Source organism: Calliphora vicina, chromosome 3 (genome assembly GCF_958450345.1).
Source record: "Calliphora vicina chromosome 3, idCalVici1.1, whole genome shotgun sequence".
In the NCBI taxonomy this organism is placed as follows: domain Eukaryota; kingdom Metazoa; phylum Arthropoda; class Insecta; order Diptera; family Calliphoridae; genus Calliphora; species Calliphora vicina.
The window spans coordinates 40746774-40765701 of record NC_088782.1 but is presented as its reverse complement, the minus strand read 5'-3'; the positions used below and the strand labels follow the sequence as shown (position 1 = coordinate 40765701).

The window sequence follows — 18928 nt, the reverse complement described above, 5'->3', positions numbered from 1 at the left end:
ATGCCACCTAATTTTATTGCGATTGGTCCATAATTATATTGGTGTAGGGTATCATATGGTCGGGCTTGAACGACTATACTAACTTACTTGTTTTTATTAAAATTTAGGAATTTTTCATATATATTTAATTATGGTGTGTATGGCTTATAAATACGGGATTTTCAATAGATGGCGTATCTTTTGAACGCGATTTTTGTTTTTAATATATTTTATGTCATTTTGAAGGGTACATATCAGCCATTTATTCTCACTTAGTTACTGAATATTATAGTGTAAAAAACATAATAAAAAACGTATTTTGTTGCTTCGAAAATTACGAATTTTGTGTCACCAAAGCGACATATGCGGGAAGTTTTGCTTTACTTCTTTGATTTAAAAAAAGAGCCACTAAGGCACAACGGTTGCTCGCCGAAGTTTATGGTGAATGTGCTTCATTGGTTTCAGAGATGGTTTATGCTGTTCATAAGTGATGATTTTGTCACCGAAGACAAAGATCGCCCAGGCCAGCCAAAAAAGTTTGAAGGCCAAGAATTGGAGGAATAAGTCAAACTCAACAAGAGCTTGCAAAATCATTGGAAGATACTTAATCAAGCAGCAGGATTCATCCAAAAGCAGGGAAATTGGGTACAAAACGAATCATTATTAGCAATGACCCGAATCGTAAGAGATCGTATGTGAAGCCCGGCCAACCATTCGAATCGACACCAAAGCCAAATTATGGTCTGTATTTGGTGGAATAAAAAGTATCCAATCTATTATGAGCTGCCGAAATCTTGCCAAACCACCGAACGCATCTGATTCGTTTGAAGCGAGCATTAGCCGAAAAATGCACAGAATATGACAAGGCTGGGCCACATCTTGAATAGCCCAGACCTTGCCCCGTCAGACTAGACAGAGAAAACAGATTCGAGGTAGTTGTTTTAGAACTCCTGAACTAATCGAGTATCCATCGGAAGTTTTTTGCACGAATATAGTAGAGAGTTTAGGTGTCCTCATACAGTGTTCTTTATACATTTTTAACATCGCGATCTTTGATATTTTTAACATTAAAATATATACTCCAAATATTGACCTTTAAACTTTTGCAAGTAAACAATTTGATTCACACCATTTCTCTGTGGTTCCAAATCAAAATCTAGGTGGACAAAATTATGAAAATCGGTATCTTCAGAATTTGGAAAAACTAATTTTTTTCGAAACCTGACAATCTGCTCTCCTCCAATACAAATGGGTTTTTTAATTGGACATTTCGTTTTCTCGACAGAAGCGCCAGAAGTTCAACAAATTTTGAATCATATTTTCGTTAATTGTTTTTTAATATTTTACTGCTTTACTAAATTAGATATATCTCAATGGTTTTACCATATAGAAATTCATGCTTCAAAACATAGATAAACATTGATATAGGCTTTTATGAAATGTATATCTTATATTTATGGGCCTCTCCATTTTCATGTTATAGTCCTTTAAACTTGGTTCTCAAATATACTGATATTTTTTTTTTCTAAGAATATTATATAGCTTTCCAAAAAAAAAGACCGTCGAAGCCCGTCCAATGACTATATACATCATTTAAAGAAACTTCTGGGGAATGTCTTTGTAAAAAAATTGTAGCCGCCAGCATCCGCCGAAATACTTTTTTTTAATTTTTACGGAATGGAATTTTTAGAAATTTAATTTTTTTTATTATTGATTTTTATATATCGAATATAAAGGGAGCTGTGGCTTAATTGGTTAGCGCGTTTTGTCATTAAGCATGATATGGTATTTGTGGCCTGGGTTCGATTCCCAGCCGCTGCCAATCAATTAATCAATCAATCATCAGTTTATAATAATTATTAGTTTACTAATAACTAATATTTATCACAGCGCCCTCCTTCGGTGGTATAACACTTAAACGCCACCGAAGTAAAATAATTAAATAAAGGTTGTTGGCTTGATTAAGGCGCCATCTCACCACAAGAGGCGCTGCAACCTGCACTAATAACAAACATAACGCGCAATTGCAAAGTTGTCAATAAAAGTTTTTGTCCTCCTTTCACCACCTTTTCTTCTACACTCTATCCCCTTTCCAAAGAAAGTAACACATTTATATATAGGCATATTAATTGCCTGAGTGTTACTTCTCTTTTTTTTTTAAAAAAAAATCTAGAGCCTACTGTAACTTGAAATATAGTAAATGCAGGTCTTTTTAAAAATTTAGTTTCAGAAAGTCATGAAAACGTATTTTTTTAATTTTTTATTAATGTTTTTTATATGTATATCTAAACCCTACTGTAACTTGAAAAAAAGTTTATATTGATCTTTTAAACATTTTTTTTGGAATCCGAGATACCAATTCTATATAAAAAGATCGCCAAATAATTTTGTCCACCTAGATTTTGATTTGGAACCACAGTGCATTTTAAGGAAAATATCTTTGGTTTTAAAATGGAGTCAAAAATTATGCTGGTTTTTGAGTAGCTATGGGCAATTTATATGTATATAATTTTAGAAAATTTTAACAATTTTCAAATTGCGATATTTTTACATCGGAATGAGTTTCCATTGAAAAATGAGAAATATATTGGATATATTATGTATGTGGTAAATTTCATTAAAATCGGATATGGTAAATCCGACTGCTGTCCGCTTTCACATGGATCTTCCCAGGTAAAAACGAAAATTGTAATTTTAAACTGAAATATATTTTTAATCTTAAATATAATAGATAACTCAGTGAAATAATCCGTATTTATTTACCTTCACTATTACTTTATAAGTAACAAAGTTTTATTCATATTTGTACAAATTAAGAGCTGTGCAAACATCTACCCTAAGTAATATCGATCGCTTCAGAATCACTCTCTGAGCCGATTTAACGGTGTCGTTCCGTCCTCGTGGCTATCGGTCTTCACATGTAAACCTTGCGCGCTAAGTAGAGGTCGCAATTTTGAAAATATTTCGATGAAATTGCGTGTTTTCTGTCCAAGGACAATGAAACCTGTTTAAACTGGTTGAAATCGGTCCATTATTTCGCCTAGCCTACATATAAATGTCCACCCGAAATAGGACTTTATCCATCGTAATTGTTTTACTTATATACTAGATATCTACACAAACTTCGCTTCAAATAAGTTTTATATATAAGGAAGATACCGAGTTGGATTATGAATGGTTCATAAGTCATCACTTGTTTTATTTGAAGTTTTGGCAACTTAAAAAGCAGACAGAAATCGCACCAATTTAAAAACTATTTAATTTTCATGGCGATATCTCTCTCAGTTAGAGTGACAATGCTTTTTATACCCTACACCACCATAGTGGGGAGGGTATATTGGGTTAGTGCTCATGTTTGTAACGTACCAAAATATTGTCCCAACACCCACCTTAAAGTATACCAATCTGATCAGGATCACTTTCTGAGTCGATGCAATTTGAAAGATAATTTGACAAAATTTGGAACACATTTTCCTAATGTCTCAAGGACGAAGCCTATTGAATTTGGTGAGAATCGGCCCATTATTTCTCCTATCCCCCATACGATTGCCCTATTTGAAAATGGTCAAGATCTCATAAATATCTTAGTTATATAGATATCCAAACCAAATTCAGCACAAATAAGTTTCATATAAGTCGAAATAGCATTACCAAATTTTGTGACGATGGGTCCTTAATAAGCCATAGGTCCACTTCCGAAAATCACTTTAACTGGCATAAATCTCTTAAAAATGTTCGTATTCAAATAAAAAGCTAGGTCAAACAATTTTGTAATGATCGGTCTACAACTAATCATAGCTCCCATATAAATTTTGAAAGAAAACTGTTTATAATCATCTCCTTGGTGTAGGGTATCATATGGTCGGGCTTGACCGACTATACTTTTTTACTTGTCTTATATTTTAGGAACAAACACCATAACTCTCACATTTGTTGGGAATGGCAAGGAAGAAAAAGAGAACATAATTCTGCGAAATACAAACACCAATATACAAATGACAAAAAATCCGCACCGCTTCATTTAATTTGCATGTTCTCTGAGTAGCGGAATCCGCATTAAAATCCGCAAGGTTGTGTTTCTACATTTACAGCGATTGATTTTCACACACTTCATGAAACCAATCAACACGTAGCAGTTGTTTTTTTTTTCCAAATTGTCCATTATTTTTGACGGACATTTAACTGAATACCTCAATATCACGTTAAATCGTGACATGTCATATTAAGTAGTTCTCATTATCCTACTTCCCCATTTTATTTAATTTCCCCTTTATTTGCATTTAAGTTTCAGTCTGTCAATCTAACCAACCAACCAACCACATAGACAAGACAACATTCCTCACCACATTCCTCACGCAACACAAAAAGAAAAGAAAAACTCAATGTTGCAATGACACTTGGCTACGCACAACTTAATTCAATTTAAGTCAAGATGTTGCTGCTACAAAACTTGTAGAGAAAAAAGAACTCAAGAAAAAATACAAAACAAGAAAAAAAACTGGAAATAAAAAAAATAATAGATAAATTGATTCTATTTCCGTTAAGTTTTTTTTTATTTTCATTCAGTTGTTGCCACACAATGGAGGTCTTTTTTAATTCAATCTCGCTGTTGTAATGTTAAAGAATAATATTTTGTTATGTTGTCAAGATGTTGGTACTTTTTTTGTACTTTTATCAAAAAAACTTAAATTTCAGATTTGAAGGCTAGAAAAACAGAACGTTTAAAGTGAAATAAATGTAGTTCAAGGTTGAAGAAAATCTATAAATATTTGTGTTTTTCGTAATTTATTTAAAGAGATAGAATATTTAACAAAGTCTTAAAACGAAATTTACCTATTTTCAGAAAAGAAGGGGAAGGGGGAATTTTGTCATCGATATTTGATCCTAAGACGTCCTAGCCATCTCCGTATGTCTCCGTATGTCACATCGATATTTGATCCTAAGACGTCCTAGCCATCTCCGTATGTCTGTCCGTCCGTCTGACGGAGCTAGCTGCTTCTGAAAGAAGCTAACCTAGAACCCAAATAAACATCGGATGCTTTGGGATCGTTGAAGCGTGATTGCAATTACTAATTCCATCTTCTATTAACATGCTTAAACTAAAAACATCTCCCTTTATTATTAAATATTGTTCCTTGCGAGTGCACTTTAATTACTCTGTAAATAATTTTGCTTATTTTCAAAAAGTTACACAATTTCTTCTACTTAATCATCTTGTTAAAATTAAATCACATAATTAACATCAACTGAAGTAGAAAAATAATATTGTATGAACAGGAAAAATATGGGGGGTGGAATAAAAAAAAACTCCAAAGGTTACTTACCCGTGGCTTGTAGTTTCCAAATAAAATCCAAGCGATACGTTGCCTCCGTTTGATGGCTGTGAAAAATCAATGCAACCATAAAAGCAAAAAGGAAAATTGAATCAATTATATAACGCAATAGTGCTTCTTCATTGCTAATGCATTTGATAAGGAAAAAGAACAAATGCATCGATAAATGCCATCATCGTCATCATCATCAATATCATCCAAGTGAACGCCCCAACGCAATTGTGTACAGGTAAGTGCATAAGTTTTCCAAAGGAACAGGACCAGGTACAGGCACGCACGCACACATTAAAGTTTAAGTGGTTGAGTAGTTGTGGTATTCCATAGGTTGTTCCATTAGCATAAAACACGAAAGGCACCGGAAACCCAATCATCAGTTGTTTGGTAAGGGGGAAACATAAATCAATTGAAATAGAAATAGAAAGAAATGAAAAAGAAATATTAATACATTTTGCTTAGAAATTATGTTGGGCATTATTAAATTGTGAGGAGAAATCTAAAATGCATTATTGCATTTAAACGGAAATGTGTGAAGTAAGGAAAGATTTCAAAGTGCAATTTTAATGTGTTTTTCATTAAGTAAAGAGTTTTTAAATTTAAATAAAACAAAGTGTGTGTGAGATATCATCAACATTTTTTATTCCTTTGAAATGCATATCGATGCCATTATGTGTGGCATCCGAAATGTACAATTTTTTATGACTCTGGTGCATAAATCAGGAAGAATTTGATTGATGACATTGTTAATGTTGGCGTTTAAGGAATCTGTGGTTTGTGCCTTGTTTGAATAGACCTGCGACATAAGAAAACCACACAAAAAAAGTCTAACGAAATCAAATCGTATGATATCGGTGGTCAGTTCACATCACCTTCACGTGAGAGATCCATCCCCCAAATCGCTCGTACAGAATGTCCAATGTCCCAAAGCTGTATGGAATTTGGCGATGTTCTGTTGAAACCACATGTTGTTGGTGTCTATATCATTCAATTCAGGCCAAAAGAAGTTGGTAATCATCGACCTTTAGCTCTCGCATTGATGGCTGGCCAATGTCGTTCACAGAGAAATATGGACTGATGATGCCGCCAATATACATATATCCACACCAAACAGTGAGTTTTTTTGGGATTCATTGGTCGCTCTTGGAACATTTGGATTGGTATCGTCCCTAATTCGACAATTTTTATTGTTAACGTACCCATTCATCCAGAAATGGGCCCACCGTAAAATGAGCGAAGCGCGCGGACCGTTGCCCAAAGGAACACCCATTTTGATAAAACGACTTTATCATTTGCACATGTAGATGAATGCTATATCCGTCCAAGGTGATTTGACAAAGCAAACTGAATAACAACACGGCCGCTATCAACTGTCAAAGCTCAGAAGTCCCTATTGGAAGACCCTTTAGTTTGAGAAGGTTTTCTGAAAGGGAGAACTGAAAGAAACTATTATTTGGTATGCGGTTTTGCACTTATTGGATTTTTGATCATGTTGATCATCATTGCTCATAGTTGCAATATTTGCCAAAAAAAACAAAATATTGAAAAACAATCCAATTAAAAATAGTTTTTGTATTTCATTTACCCATAAATGTTCAAGTATAAAATATAAAGATTTTCTGAAAAGTTTTCAAATCTAATTAAATATATCCTCATTAAATCATTCGTAGTCTTAATTCATTAGTACTCCAAATGTATTAAATCCATTCCTTCAATTATTCATTATATATATAATTGAATTATTAAAGTTTCCTTTAATTTGAATCCATTACCAAATACCTTAATAAAATATATTGAATTCTTCTATTTTTTTCAATTCACTTTGTAAATGATTAAAACCAAACTAAATAATGAAGAAATATTTTAATACAATTTGAATTAGTATTATGTTAAATGAATTACTATGATTATATATTAATTCAACGATGAATTGGATGCCCCGATATACTAGACGATAGTGTACTGAGCTATCAATCTGAGGGTTGCGGGTTCGATTCTCCACAGAGACTCTGGGAGTATCTGCAGACAAGCAAAAAATATCTCAGTTTGTGTTTGTTTGTATCGATTCCAATAAATGCTAAATGAGGATTTTAAAGTTCATTATTTAATTTAGTTCTTTATTTAATTTTGGTAAAAAATTTGTTAAAATTATTTCTTAAGAATACATTCATTTGATTTTCTTTCGACGACATTTTTAACTATTTTATATCTGGGATCAAAACTGTTCAAGACAGCAAAATTAAACCTCTACAATAAAAATTATTAAAAATGACTTAAAAATGCGGGATTTTTTTAAATTTGTAACTTCTATTTTGAAACATTTGTACAATATAAATTTATTCAAAGTATTGCCCATTATTATGGATGGTAACATATGGATTCCAAGGCAAAATAACTGGTAATCCTTTGAGGCCATGAACGAATCAAGCCTATTTCCGATACTCTGTTCTGAAGTGAAGCATATCCCAGAGAGAGCGCTCTGAATCGATCACATACAATTTCTTACGCTTCAGGTTAAAGTAATGGATCCATTTTTCCTCGCAATTATTGATTCGGTGCGTTCAAGTATTATTCGTCTTTCAAGTTATCTTGGCTTAAATTCGTATGGTACAAAATTCCCTACTTTTGGATGAATCCTGCTGCTGGCAAACATTTTGAAATAGCTGATTGAGTAGCTCCCAATGATTTTGCAAGCTATTGTTGAGTTTAGAAACAATATCCTTGGAGTAATGCCTCCAATTCTTGGTCTTCAAACCTTTTTGGCTGGCCTGGGCAATAGACCGTACCTCAAAAACAAAATTCGCCGTACACTTCTGCAAGACAGTTTTAAACTTTTGCCCAGTAGAATTTTTAAGTTTCAGTGAGGAATTGGTGTGCATCAGTTGCTTTTTTTCAAATTTATAAAGTTAAGCAAAACTTCCCGAATATTACGCTTTTTTGGCACAAAATTCCACATTTTCGCAGCAAAAAAAATCTTTATTGTTTACACTATTGAGCGTGTCAAAAAAAACATATATCGATGGCTTAATATTGTTACGTTTTAACCTTTTCAAAACGTTGGTTTATTTCCTTTAAATAAACCGGATACTTTTGATTGCAAACAAAAGCCGTTTAGTAGTTTGAAAATTGTAACAACTCTTTATTTATTTAAAATGTACATCAACAGAATTGAATAGTCAATCAGTGTTTTTTATACACGTTTATAAATTCGCAGAAATACAGACATACTTTATAATGTACACGAATTCACTTGAAAAATACAGCACACTTTAAGGCACTCAGTTGATGTTTATTCGAATAGCGTCTCTGATAAACTCACTAACTACTGCAACTTCTGCCACTATTTATAACACTGCCATCTGCACTCTAGATTGCTCTTTAACTGTCTAGAGCTTTCTAATACATACGCCATCTGTGGTGTACTTTCTACAATGTTCTTTAACTGAATATTCGAATTCGAATATACGGTAGCGGCAAACAGCGTTGCCATACTTACGATCAACGGTCAACTGAAAGCTTTTTATTCAATGTTAATAATGCCCACAGATATGTTACAGTTTGCTATTTGAAAGCATTATGCTACTTTTAAATCAGCCGTTAAAATCGTTATATTTGAATTCAAGTACAATTTCATAACAATATTAAAAAGGCATAACTAATTTTTTTTTTAAAATATCAAATTAAAAAGTGTAATAACTTCATTGAATTAAAAAAATTAAATGAGATGTCTCTTCTTATTAAAAATTGCATTAAAACTTTTTTTGTGGCTAAAATTTTATGGATTTTATTAAGTTTTTTTCGAGTTACGCTTTTTTATATTAAGCCACCGATATACACTATTCCAGCCAAAACTTATCCTTGGTTCAACACGTTAGCTTTTAAAAAAATGCCAGAAAGATAATATTCCAAATCAATAATTTACAGCTGTCATTTCGGTTAAAGAAGAAAAAGTTGAAAATTTTCAAAAGAATCCTATATGGACTTTAAAAAATAAATAGCACCAGATCTGAAGGTTCGTCATCACACTGTTGCCAAAGTCAAATATGAGTATAAGGAAGATTTGAAGATTGAAAGGTAACATGGATCAGGAAGAAAAAAGGTTTAACAGATATTGGTAAGACAAAAGAAGAACAACTATTTCGAAGAACCCCGAACACGTCTATTAGAAAAGCAGCTCCTAAAATTAAATGCTCTGATTCTTTTGTGCGCAGAGCAAAAGCTAATGCGGGGTTGAAGTTGAATAAATTTCAAAAAGTTCCAAATCGCAATTTGGTAAAGAACTTAGAAAAAAAAGAACGAAAAAATTTGACTTAAAATTCTATCAAAACAAGTAAGAAAGTATGGTCGGTCAAGCCGGACCATATAATACCCTACACTAAGTAAAGAGCAAAAAAAAATTTTCTTTTAAAATTTCAATAATTTATATGTTTGAGTGATTTTCGGAAGTGGGCCTTATATGGGGGCTATGATCAATTATGGACCGATCACCATGAAATTAGGTCGTGTGATTTATGTCTATATGAAAGTTTCCTATGTTGAATTTTGTGAGTATACCAACATTTTTAAGCGATTTATGCACGTTAAAGTGATTTTCGGAAGCGGGTCTATATGGGAGCTATGACTAATTATGGACCGATCGTAACAAAATTTGGTGACATCAATTTTGTATATATAAAACTTATTTGGAGCGCAATTTGTGGAGATACATTTATAAATTAAACATTTATGACCGATAAAGTCCAATTTCGGAAGGACATTTGTATGGGGGCTAGGTGAAATAATGCACTGATTTCAGCCATTTTCAACAGGCTTGGGCCGAAAAAATAATATGTACCAAATTTGATCGAAATATCTTCAAAATTGCGACCTGTACTCTGCGCACAAGGTTTACATGGACAGCCAGCCAGCCAGCCAGCCAACCAGACGGAAGGACGGACATCGTTTAATCGACTCAGAAAGTGATTCTAAGTCGATCGGTATACTTTAAGGTGGGTGTTAACTAATATTTTTGGGCGTTACAAACATCTGCACAAACGCATTATACCCTCCCCACTATGGTGGTGTAGGGTATAAAAATACACCTGTTGAGTGATGAAACTTCTTCACTGGTAGACTTTTCACAACTTCCGGGACATGAGTTTTATGTGTTTGATGCATGAGGTAATTTTTAAGACAGAAAAACAAACAAAATTCCACAAGAAATTTCTTGCGTGGCGAGCCATTTGCAGTAGTGGCCAAATTAGTCAATCATTTGTGACATCACACACTATAAACACGGAAATATATATTACGGAATGTATACAAAAACAGCTTTCAACTTTCTCAAAACAGCACAGAATGCCTTCATATTTAGAAAATAAGCTATGATGAAATGATTTTAACAAATTTGTGATAAAAACCGCCATTTTTCAGCTGATTTGAAAATTGTCTCGCTTTTTGTGTTAGTCTTTTATAACAAGACAAACTTAAAAATGTTTATTTGTATACCTTTATTCTGTTTTTTGGAAACAAATATTTTTTTTAAGTTTTTCGTTTTTAAAAAAACAATTTTTAATTGAATTTTTTAACATTTATTATTTTAAATATTGTTGCTTTGACCGAGAACTCAAAAATTAAAATAATTTCAGAATTTTAGACAAGAGCATGAAATATCCCAACAGTGCAAAATGAGGGCCAACGTAAAGCAGAGTTCTAGTGTGATTGATTTTATTTTTCTCTAACATTTCTGTATCTAAGAAGCTCCTCAAATTCCAAACCAAACCAGCCTTACACAGTAATTGTTAAGAATTTGTATTTAAAACTGTTCACGAAATTGTTCAACGTTTAAGAAATTTAACTTTTACATGCCCAAACAATTACACTGCTATGCTCCATTTCCTTTTAATTTTTAGTCCCTTGCCTTCATTAACAAAACATTTCACACAGTACACGTTTAAATAAATAACAAAAAAAGCTCTTATTTCCAATTGCCAATTCCATATAAACGAATTATGTAAAATAAACGAAGATGCTTTACAACTTCAACAAACGACATGAAGTTTTTCACAGCCTATTGACCCCCCAAAACATCACCACTCCAAGCTGTGCACTTCAAATGGCAAGTTTATGTTTCATTTAACAGGATTTTTTTTGTATGAAAGAAATAATGTTGAACTACAACAAGTTTAACTATAAATAAAATATCTAGATACGAGAATGTATGTATGTTTTTTTATGATTTTTATATGTGTTTTTTTTTAAAAAAAAAGCAAAAAGATGAAAAAGTAAAACTTACTCCAACTTTAAATGAATTTCCTCTTGGACAAGAAAATAAATGGAAAATCCAATGTAATAAGCCGAGGCCATCAACAATAAAATTGACTTCAACAAGATGCGTAGAACTTGATAAGTGGCACAGGTCATCATGGAGAGTAATGTCAGCAACAAAAAGGTCTAAATGACAAGATAAAGATTAAACGAAATAAATAAAATAAAAATGAAAGAAAGAAAAAAGAAGTAGATTTTATTATTATTTATGTTTCTTCTTAAAGATAAAGTGTATAACAAAAGTGTAACATACTGTGACGATGACAGCGTCAGGTAGGTGCCAGCTGCTGCTGGACTACTTACATTAATGGCTAAATAATAATCACAGTCAAAGTTTTTGAATTTTGCACCTGCTGTTGCTTCATCGGTGGGTGGTGTCATTGTTAATGTTGCTGTTGCTGTTGCTAATATTTTTATTGTATCTTCATAATTTATATCATCTGTGAATAATGATGTATTATTGTTGCTAACACTACCACTACTACTGCTACTAATACTGTTGCTGGTACTGCTACTGCTGCTATTGTTATTAAAGTTGCTAAATTCAGCACTAATCAGACTTGTGGGTGTTGTGGCATTAAGTAGAATTTCTTGAAACTGCAAGAGAAAGAAATAAATACTTATTTATAAAGGTAAAATTAAACATTAAAACATAAATAAAGATCATATTTAAAGAATGTTGACAATTTTATTATTAAAAGTGAAAATTTCAACAGCACTGAATGAAATTGGATCATCATCGTAAAACTAATCAAAATAAAAGAGGACTACCTAACAGTATGATTGATATTAATTAATAATTAGTATACGTTATATGTTTTTGTGTTTTTCATAAGAGAAAGAAATTTCACACCACAATGTGATAAAAGACCAAAAAATAGACCCGTGTCTCCCAGTTATGCACAAAGTCATGCATTTTTTTTATGGACCCCCTTGTCATTTTTGCAAAAAAGTCATAATTTTCTCAGGCTCATAACTTGCAAACAGTTCGGAATTTTGAATTATTCTCTGAGGCAAAGTAGTAGCCCTTGTCATAAAGAACAAAAATTGTGCACATATAAAATAAAAAAACTTCATCTTCAAGATCACAATAGCAAAAAACTTTAAAAAAAAAAAATTTTTATTTGTCTTGTCCTGTTCAGGTCCATAGGTAGCAAACCGTTCAAAATTCAAAGAAACAATCAAAGACACAATCAAATTTCTGAAATATATGAACTCCATAGGAATGATTTTTAACACCGTTTAGGTAGGTCAATAAGAAGTTAGTAAGAAGAAACTAAAAAAATTAAATTATAAACTATTATAAACTAAAGCATACTTTTAGGCAGCTTTAAAAAATGAATTTCCTTAAAAAACGCCACGAATCCAAGTATAGCAAATATACCTGATATTTTTAAAAACTATTTTGACCTTCCATAGGCCCTCCATAGTTAAAAAACCAAAAAAAAAAAATCGAGCAGAATTAAAAAAAAAAATATCTCTTGAACTAAAAAAGATAACTTTCATATTGTTACGTTTTAACCTTTTCAAAGCGTTGGTTTATTTTCTTTAAATAAACCGGATACTTTTGATTGCAAATAAAAGCCGTTTAGTAGTTTGAAAATTGTAACAATTCTTTATTTATTTAAAATGTACAACAACAGAATTAAATAGTCACTCAATGTTTTTTTATACACGTTTATAAATTCACAGAAATACAGACACACTTTATAATGTACACGAATTCACTTGAAAAACACAGCACTCAGTTGATGATTATTCGAAAAGCATCTCTGATAAACTCACTAACGACTGTAACCTCTGCCACTATTTATAGCGATTTTTTTTAAAAATGTGAGACCCGAGGTGGCGTTGAATTTTGCTAATTAAGCGTAAAGAGCTTTCTTTACAACTTTGGTATCTTTGGTGATATATATATATATATATATATATATATATATATATATATATATATATATATATTATATATATATATATATATTTATTAGCATATTCCATCAGGAACATAAGCTGTTTACATAGAATCTCCATTCGTTTCTGTCTGTTGCGATGTATCCAAGTTCGTTAAAAGATTTCCCCGTCTCAAGGAGGATAGTGCGTCTCCAAGTAGTCTTCGGTCTTCCTCGCAAGCGTGCACCCTGTGGGTTCCATTGTAGTGATGCGTGGCATATTTCGTCGTATGGCTTACGGAGAGTGTGGCCTAGCCAGTTGTATTTTCTTCTTCTGATTTGCGTATTGATGTCTTCCTGCTCAGAGATTTGTAGTAGTTGTTCATTTGATATTGTTCTTGGCCACCATATTTTTAAGATATTGCGCAGGCATCTATTCGTGAAACTTTTTAGTTTACGTTTAATGGTTTGGTTTACCAACCATGTTTCGGAGCCATATAGAAGTATCGATTTTATACAAGCGTTATATATGTGTATCATCGTTTTTGGTGAAAGGTTCGCTGCTTTTTCCGAGGTGCAGTACGCTCATTTTCGCATCGGTGTATTGGGCCTTGATTAGGTTAATTAGTTTCTGCGGGACTTTCCAAAGCTCCCCATATTTTTCTCTGTTTATCGCATCGAAGGCCTTTTCAAAATCAATAAACGTTAAGTATAGCGTTGTATTATACTCGTTACATTGTTCTATTATGAGGCGTAAACTGTTTATTTGGTCTACACAAAAGCGTTTGGGGCGAAAGCCAGCTTGTTCTTTTCGGAGGTGTTCATCCAAAGGTACGAGCATACGGTTAAGTATCACCTTGTTAAATATCTTACATACAGAGGGTGTCAGTGCGATACCTCTTCAGTTACTGCATGCTTTTAGATCTCTTTTTTTAGGTATTTTAATTATAATACTTTATTTCCATTCCTGGGGGATAGTATCAGTCATCCATATTTTCCTGAATAGAGGAAGTAGTATTTCAGCGATGGTAATAGGCGCAGATTTGTAGAATTCGGCGGGTAGGTTATCGATGCCGGCGGCTCTTCCGTTCTTTAGCTGTGTAATGGCTTTTGGAATTTCTTGAAGAGTGGGGGGATCTAAGCAGATTGTTGTTAATGGGAGTGGCCTTCTGGTATCGGTTGTGTCATCACTTTGAGAGGAGCTGTCTGCATTACAGGCATGATTTAGGGTTTCCTCAAAATACTCCTTCCATCTCATCAGTTGCTCATCAGTAGAAGATAGCATATTTCCATTTTTATCCTTTATATTTTAATCCTCAAATGTCCCTTGTGATTTTTTTGATTTTCTGAAGAAGGGTCAAATTGTCCCCTAAAGAGAGGAGCTAGAGGGTTAAGATCTTCCATAAAAATCAGAGGATTAAGATCTTCCACAAAAATTATCCCCACATAAGTCCACAAAATAACTCCGACAATAAGAATTCTCTCAGATATTAACTTACAACATTTTTTTTCAGTTAGTATAATGCTGCCTTCGATCAAAAATTTTAAATTTTGACCCACTGCACGGTGGTAAATTCCGGCCAAAAATGTTTTTTTTGTTTTTTTAATTTTTATAAAATTTTGATGGTAAATTTTACCTAACACTTCAAAATATACAGTATCATTATTATTTTGGCTATAACGTAACTATATGGTTATTTATAGTGCTGTAAAGTCAAAGGTTTTTTCTTGTCATTTTAATATTAGAAAAATGTGATTTTTTTACTTTTGAATCGAAGTAGCCTGTGCTTATTTCTTTAATATTTTTTTTTTGCAAACTAGCGCATGTTTTTATAAAACAGTTAGCAGTTAACCATTCCACGTAGTTATTAAGGAGTTTTTGCGTGTTTTTCTTATATAAAAGTGAAGTGATTAGGAACTAATTTTAAATCTATAGAAATCTGTAAAGTATCTAGAGTAAGTACTATAAATATCAGCTGCAATTATCTGCCATTCCAATAACCAGTACGATTTCAGTGCCTTCATATTTTACACATTTTGTTTGTACTTTTTTGCACAATTTCAAAAGTTACGTAAGTTTGAGAGTTATTTACGTCTATGCTGAATTGGCCAAATCATGTATTTGTATGTCGAAATTTTTTCAATGGATCATTTATGTTATTTTTTAATTATAAACCTAATTTAAGACATTTTTCGATACTTTTATAAAGTCAATGTTTATTTGGCCAACTCCTGTATGCAATTTCTAATATTGTTTGCGATGGATCAAGTGTGTTTTTCTTAAATGTACACCAAATATCAAATTTTACATGAATAACCTAACTTTTCCGATAATTTCAAAATGTCCATGATTGTTTGGCCAAACCCTGTATATGTATTCCGAAATTTGTACGACCATTTTTTCAATCACTTATGCTATTCCTCATTTTTATACTAAATTTCAGGCATTGACATGAATAACCTAATTTGTTCGATGCTTTTAAAATGTCCGTGATTGTTTGGCCAAACCCTGTATGTGTAATCCGAAATTTGAATTTTCGATTTTTTTTCGATCACATATTTTATTCTTTATTTTTGGACTAAATTTCAGTCATTTACATGCAATTTTTTTGATACTTTTAGAACGTCCATGCATTTTTGGCCAAACCCTGTATTTGAATATCAAAATATTTAGCGATCGATCGGTTATGTTAATCTTAATACAAATACCAAATTTCAAACATTCTTATGAAGAAATAAAGATGTTATGGATTTTTGGTCGGAATTGACCACCGTGCACTGTAAAAAAAATTCAGTTTATTCTACAAAAATTATCTACTCAATATGCCCTTTTAGAATTATCAAAAAATCTCAATTTGTTGGACAGTGTAATTAATATATGGATCAGTTCAATATTTGCTTATATAACTATTTTTTTCTGTTTAAAAATTTACTACTACTATAATTTTTAATCACTGCTTGCTAAACAAAGGAGAAAAGTAAAAACCGTGAACTACAATTTTAATATTAAATTATGCTACTTAAGTACACTTAAGATTAAATTTGATTAAAATAAAGCGCACGGAAAAAAGCATAATATTTAAATACTAAATCATATTTAACCTTACGCTGTAATACAGCAAACTTCATGATTGCTCCTCATTTTTACATCTCATTTCTTTCGCAACAAGTCATTCACATTCACTAAAATGTTGGATGTCTTTTAAAATCCATAAAAAAACAAGGTGAAACTGACAAACATCACACAATTACGAGTATTACAAAGATACACAAACTAAGTAAGTGCTCATAAAAATGTAAAAATTTTTGGCTATCAACAGGCTGTTGAAAAAGTCATAAAAAGTGAACGAACAGAAACAAAAAATCATAAATAAAAGAAAAAAGAGACATACATGCAAACCTACATAGATATATGAAAGGAAAAAAAACATTTTAGTAATGACATTTAATGACAGTTGTTGGTTAACAAGGAGCAATGTTAAAAAAGAAATTTTGTGTGTTTTTCAACACATTTAAACATTTATGTGTTTCTAAATTTTATTGTATGATGAGGAGGCTGAATAAGAATTTTTAAGATGTGCAAATGGTTTTGTATTTAGACATGTTTTTGCAAAATACGTATTTTGAAAGGAAATTGTCTTTAGCAAGGAAATTTTAAACATATTCATACACTTTAAATTAATTTTTTTAGAGAGACTAAATCGAACACTAACTGTAAAAATATCTTAATCAGCAATATATTCGATTTATGTATATTATTGTCATTATAATAATCTCTTGAAATTTCATAGGTTTAAATGTACATTGGTCGTATGTTCACTTGCAAGCAATCACAAAAAAGCTTCTCCTGTAAAGTTTGAATTACACAGTACAACAAATTCAGGGCATGATTGTTAACGTAAATATCGCATGATCATACACAGAGAATACGGATTCGTGATAGCAACCGAATTTGTTGCTAATCGAATGATTCGGTTGTACACATATAATTTGTCGGTTCTATCAACAGAAAGACAGTTGCCAAAGAAAAATTTCGATTAAAGCAACCAAACTTTTGTTATCCCTTTTAAAATTCTATAGCCACAACTGTAAAATTCGGTCACTAAGGTAGAATCATTCGATTGGCAACAAATTCGGTTGCTATCACGAATCTGTTTTCTCTGTGTATATGAAAATGATTTTTTAATAACGAATACCTTCTATCATACATTTTTAGTCCATTTTGCTTTAAATATAATTTTGTTTACATTTTTCTGGATGAGAAATAGTAAACTTTTAAAAAGTAGACGTATGATTAATATAAATATACATTTTCAGATGTAACTTTCACAACTTCTTAAGACTATCATCCGAAACTGATTTTAAATGATACAAAACTGAGAAATTTCAGAATCCAAGGTACATATCGCTCATTTACTGCAACAATGTCGTATATTAGCTATAGTTTTTATACCCTGCACCACCATAGTGGGGAGGGTATTATGCGTTTGTGCAGATGTTTGTAACGCCCAAAAATATTAGTCTAACACCCAACTTCAAGTATACCGATCGACTTAGAATCACTTTCTGAGTCGATTAAACGATGTCCGTCCGTCCGTCCGTCCGTCTGGTTGGCTGGCTGTCCATGTAAACCTTGTGCGCAGAGTACAGGTCGCAATTTTGAAGATATCAAATTTGGTACATATTATTTTTCCGGCCCAAGGACCAAGCCTATTGAAACTGGCTGAAATCGGTCCATTATTTCACCTAGCGCCCATACAAATGTCCTCCCAAAATTGGATTTTATTGGTCATAAATGTTTAATTTATAAATGTATCTCCACAAATTTCGCTCCAAATAAGATTTATATACACAAAACTAATGTCACCAAAGTTTGTTAGGATCGGTCCATAATTAGTCATAGCTCCCATATAGACCCGCTTCCGAAAAACACTTTAACGTGCATAAATCGCTTAAAAATGTTGGAATACACACAAAATTCAACATAGTTAACTTTCATATAGACATAAATCACACGACCTAATTTCATGGTGATCGCTCCATAATTGGTCATAGCCCCCATATAAGGCCCACTTCCAAAAATCACTCAAAAATATAAATTATTGAAATTTTAAAAGAAAAATGTTTTTACTCTTTTACTTAGTGTAGGGTATTATATAGTCGGGCTTGACCGACCATACTTTCTTACTTGTTTAAAGAAGGAAAATATAAAAATTATTGAAAGGAAAGGAAGTTTTGTTTTAATTTTTGTTATTTGTTTACCAAAAATATCCACACTTGGATTTAGAGCTATATGATTGAACTGCTCAGCAGATATGGAGGAGGAATATTACTCTATGCGTTTTTGCTCAATAGACATCTGGGAAAAAGTTATAAAGTGCTAAATTTTGATGTCAACATTTTGGTGATTTTTTTTTTTTAGTTTTT

The 18928-nt window shown here is 32.1% G+C and overlaps 1 protein-coding gene across 1 annotated transcript in view; it reads right to left on the bottom strand.

Annotated features, from left to right (window-relative positions):
- The window catches only part of LOC135955418 (uncharacterized), a 198497-nt gene that overhangs the window by 25880 nt on the left and 153689 nt on the right, over positions 1–18928 (bottom strand). Inside the window, exons 20-22 of the mRNA XM_065505769.1 lie at positions 11916–12209; positions 11581–11738; positions 5304–5437 (exon numbers count right to left, since the gene is read on the bottom strand). Of these exons, the coding sequence (XP_065361841.1) occupies positions 5304–5437; positions 11581–11738; positions 11916–12209 (586 nt within the window). The remainder of the gene's footprint in view (positions 1–5303; positions 5438–11580; positions 11739–11915; positions 12210–18928) is intronic.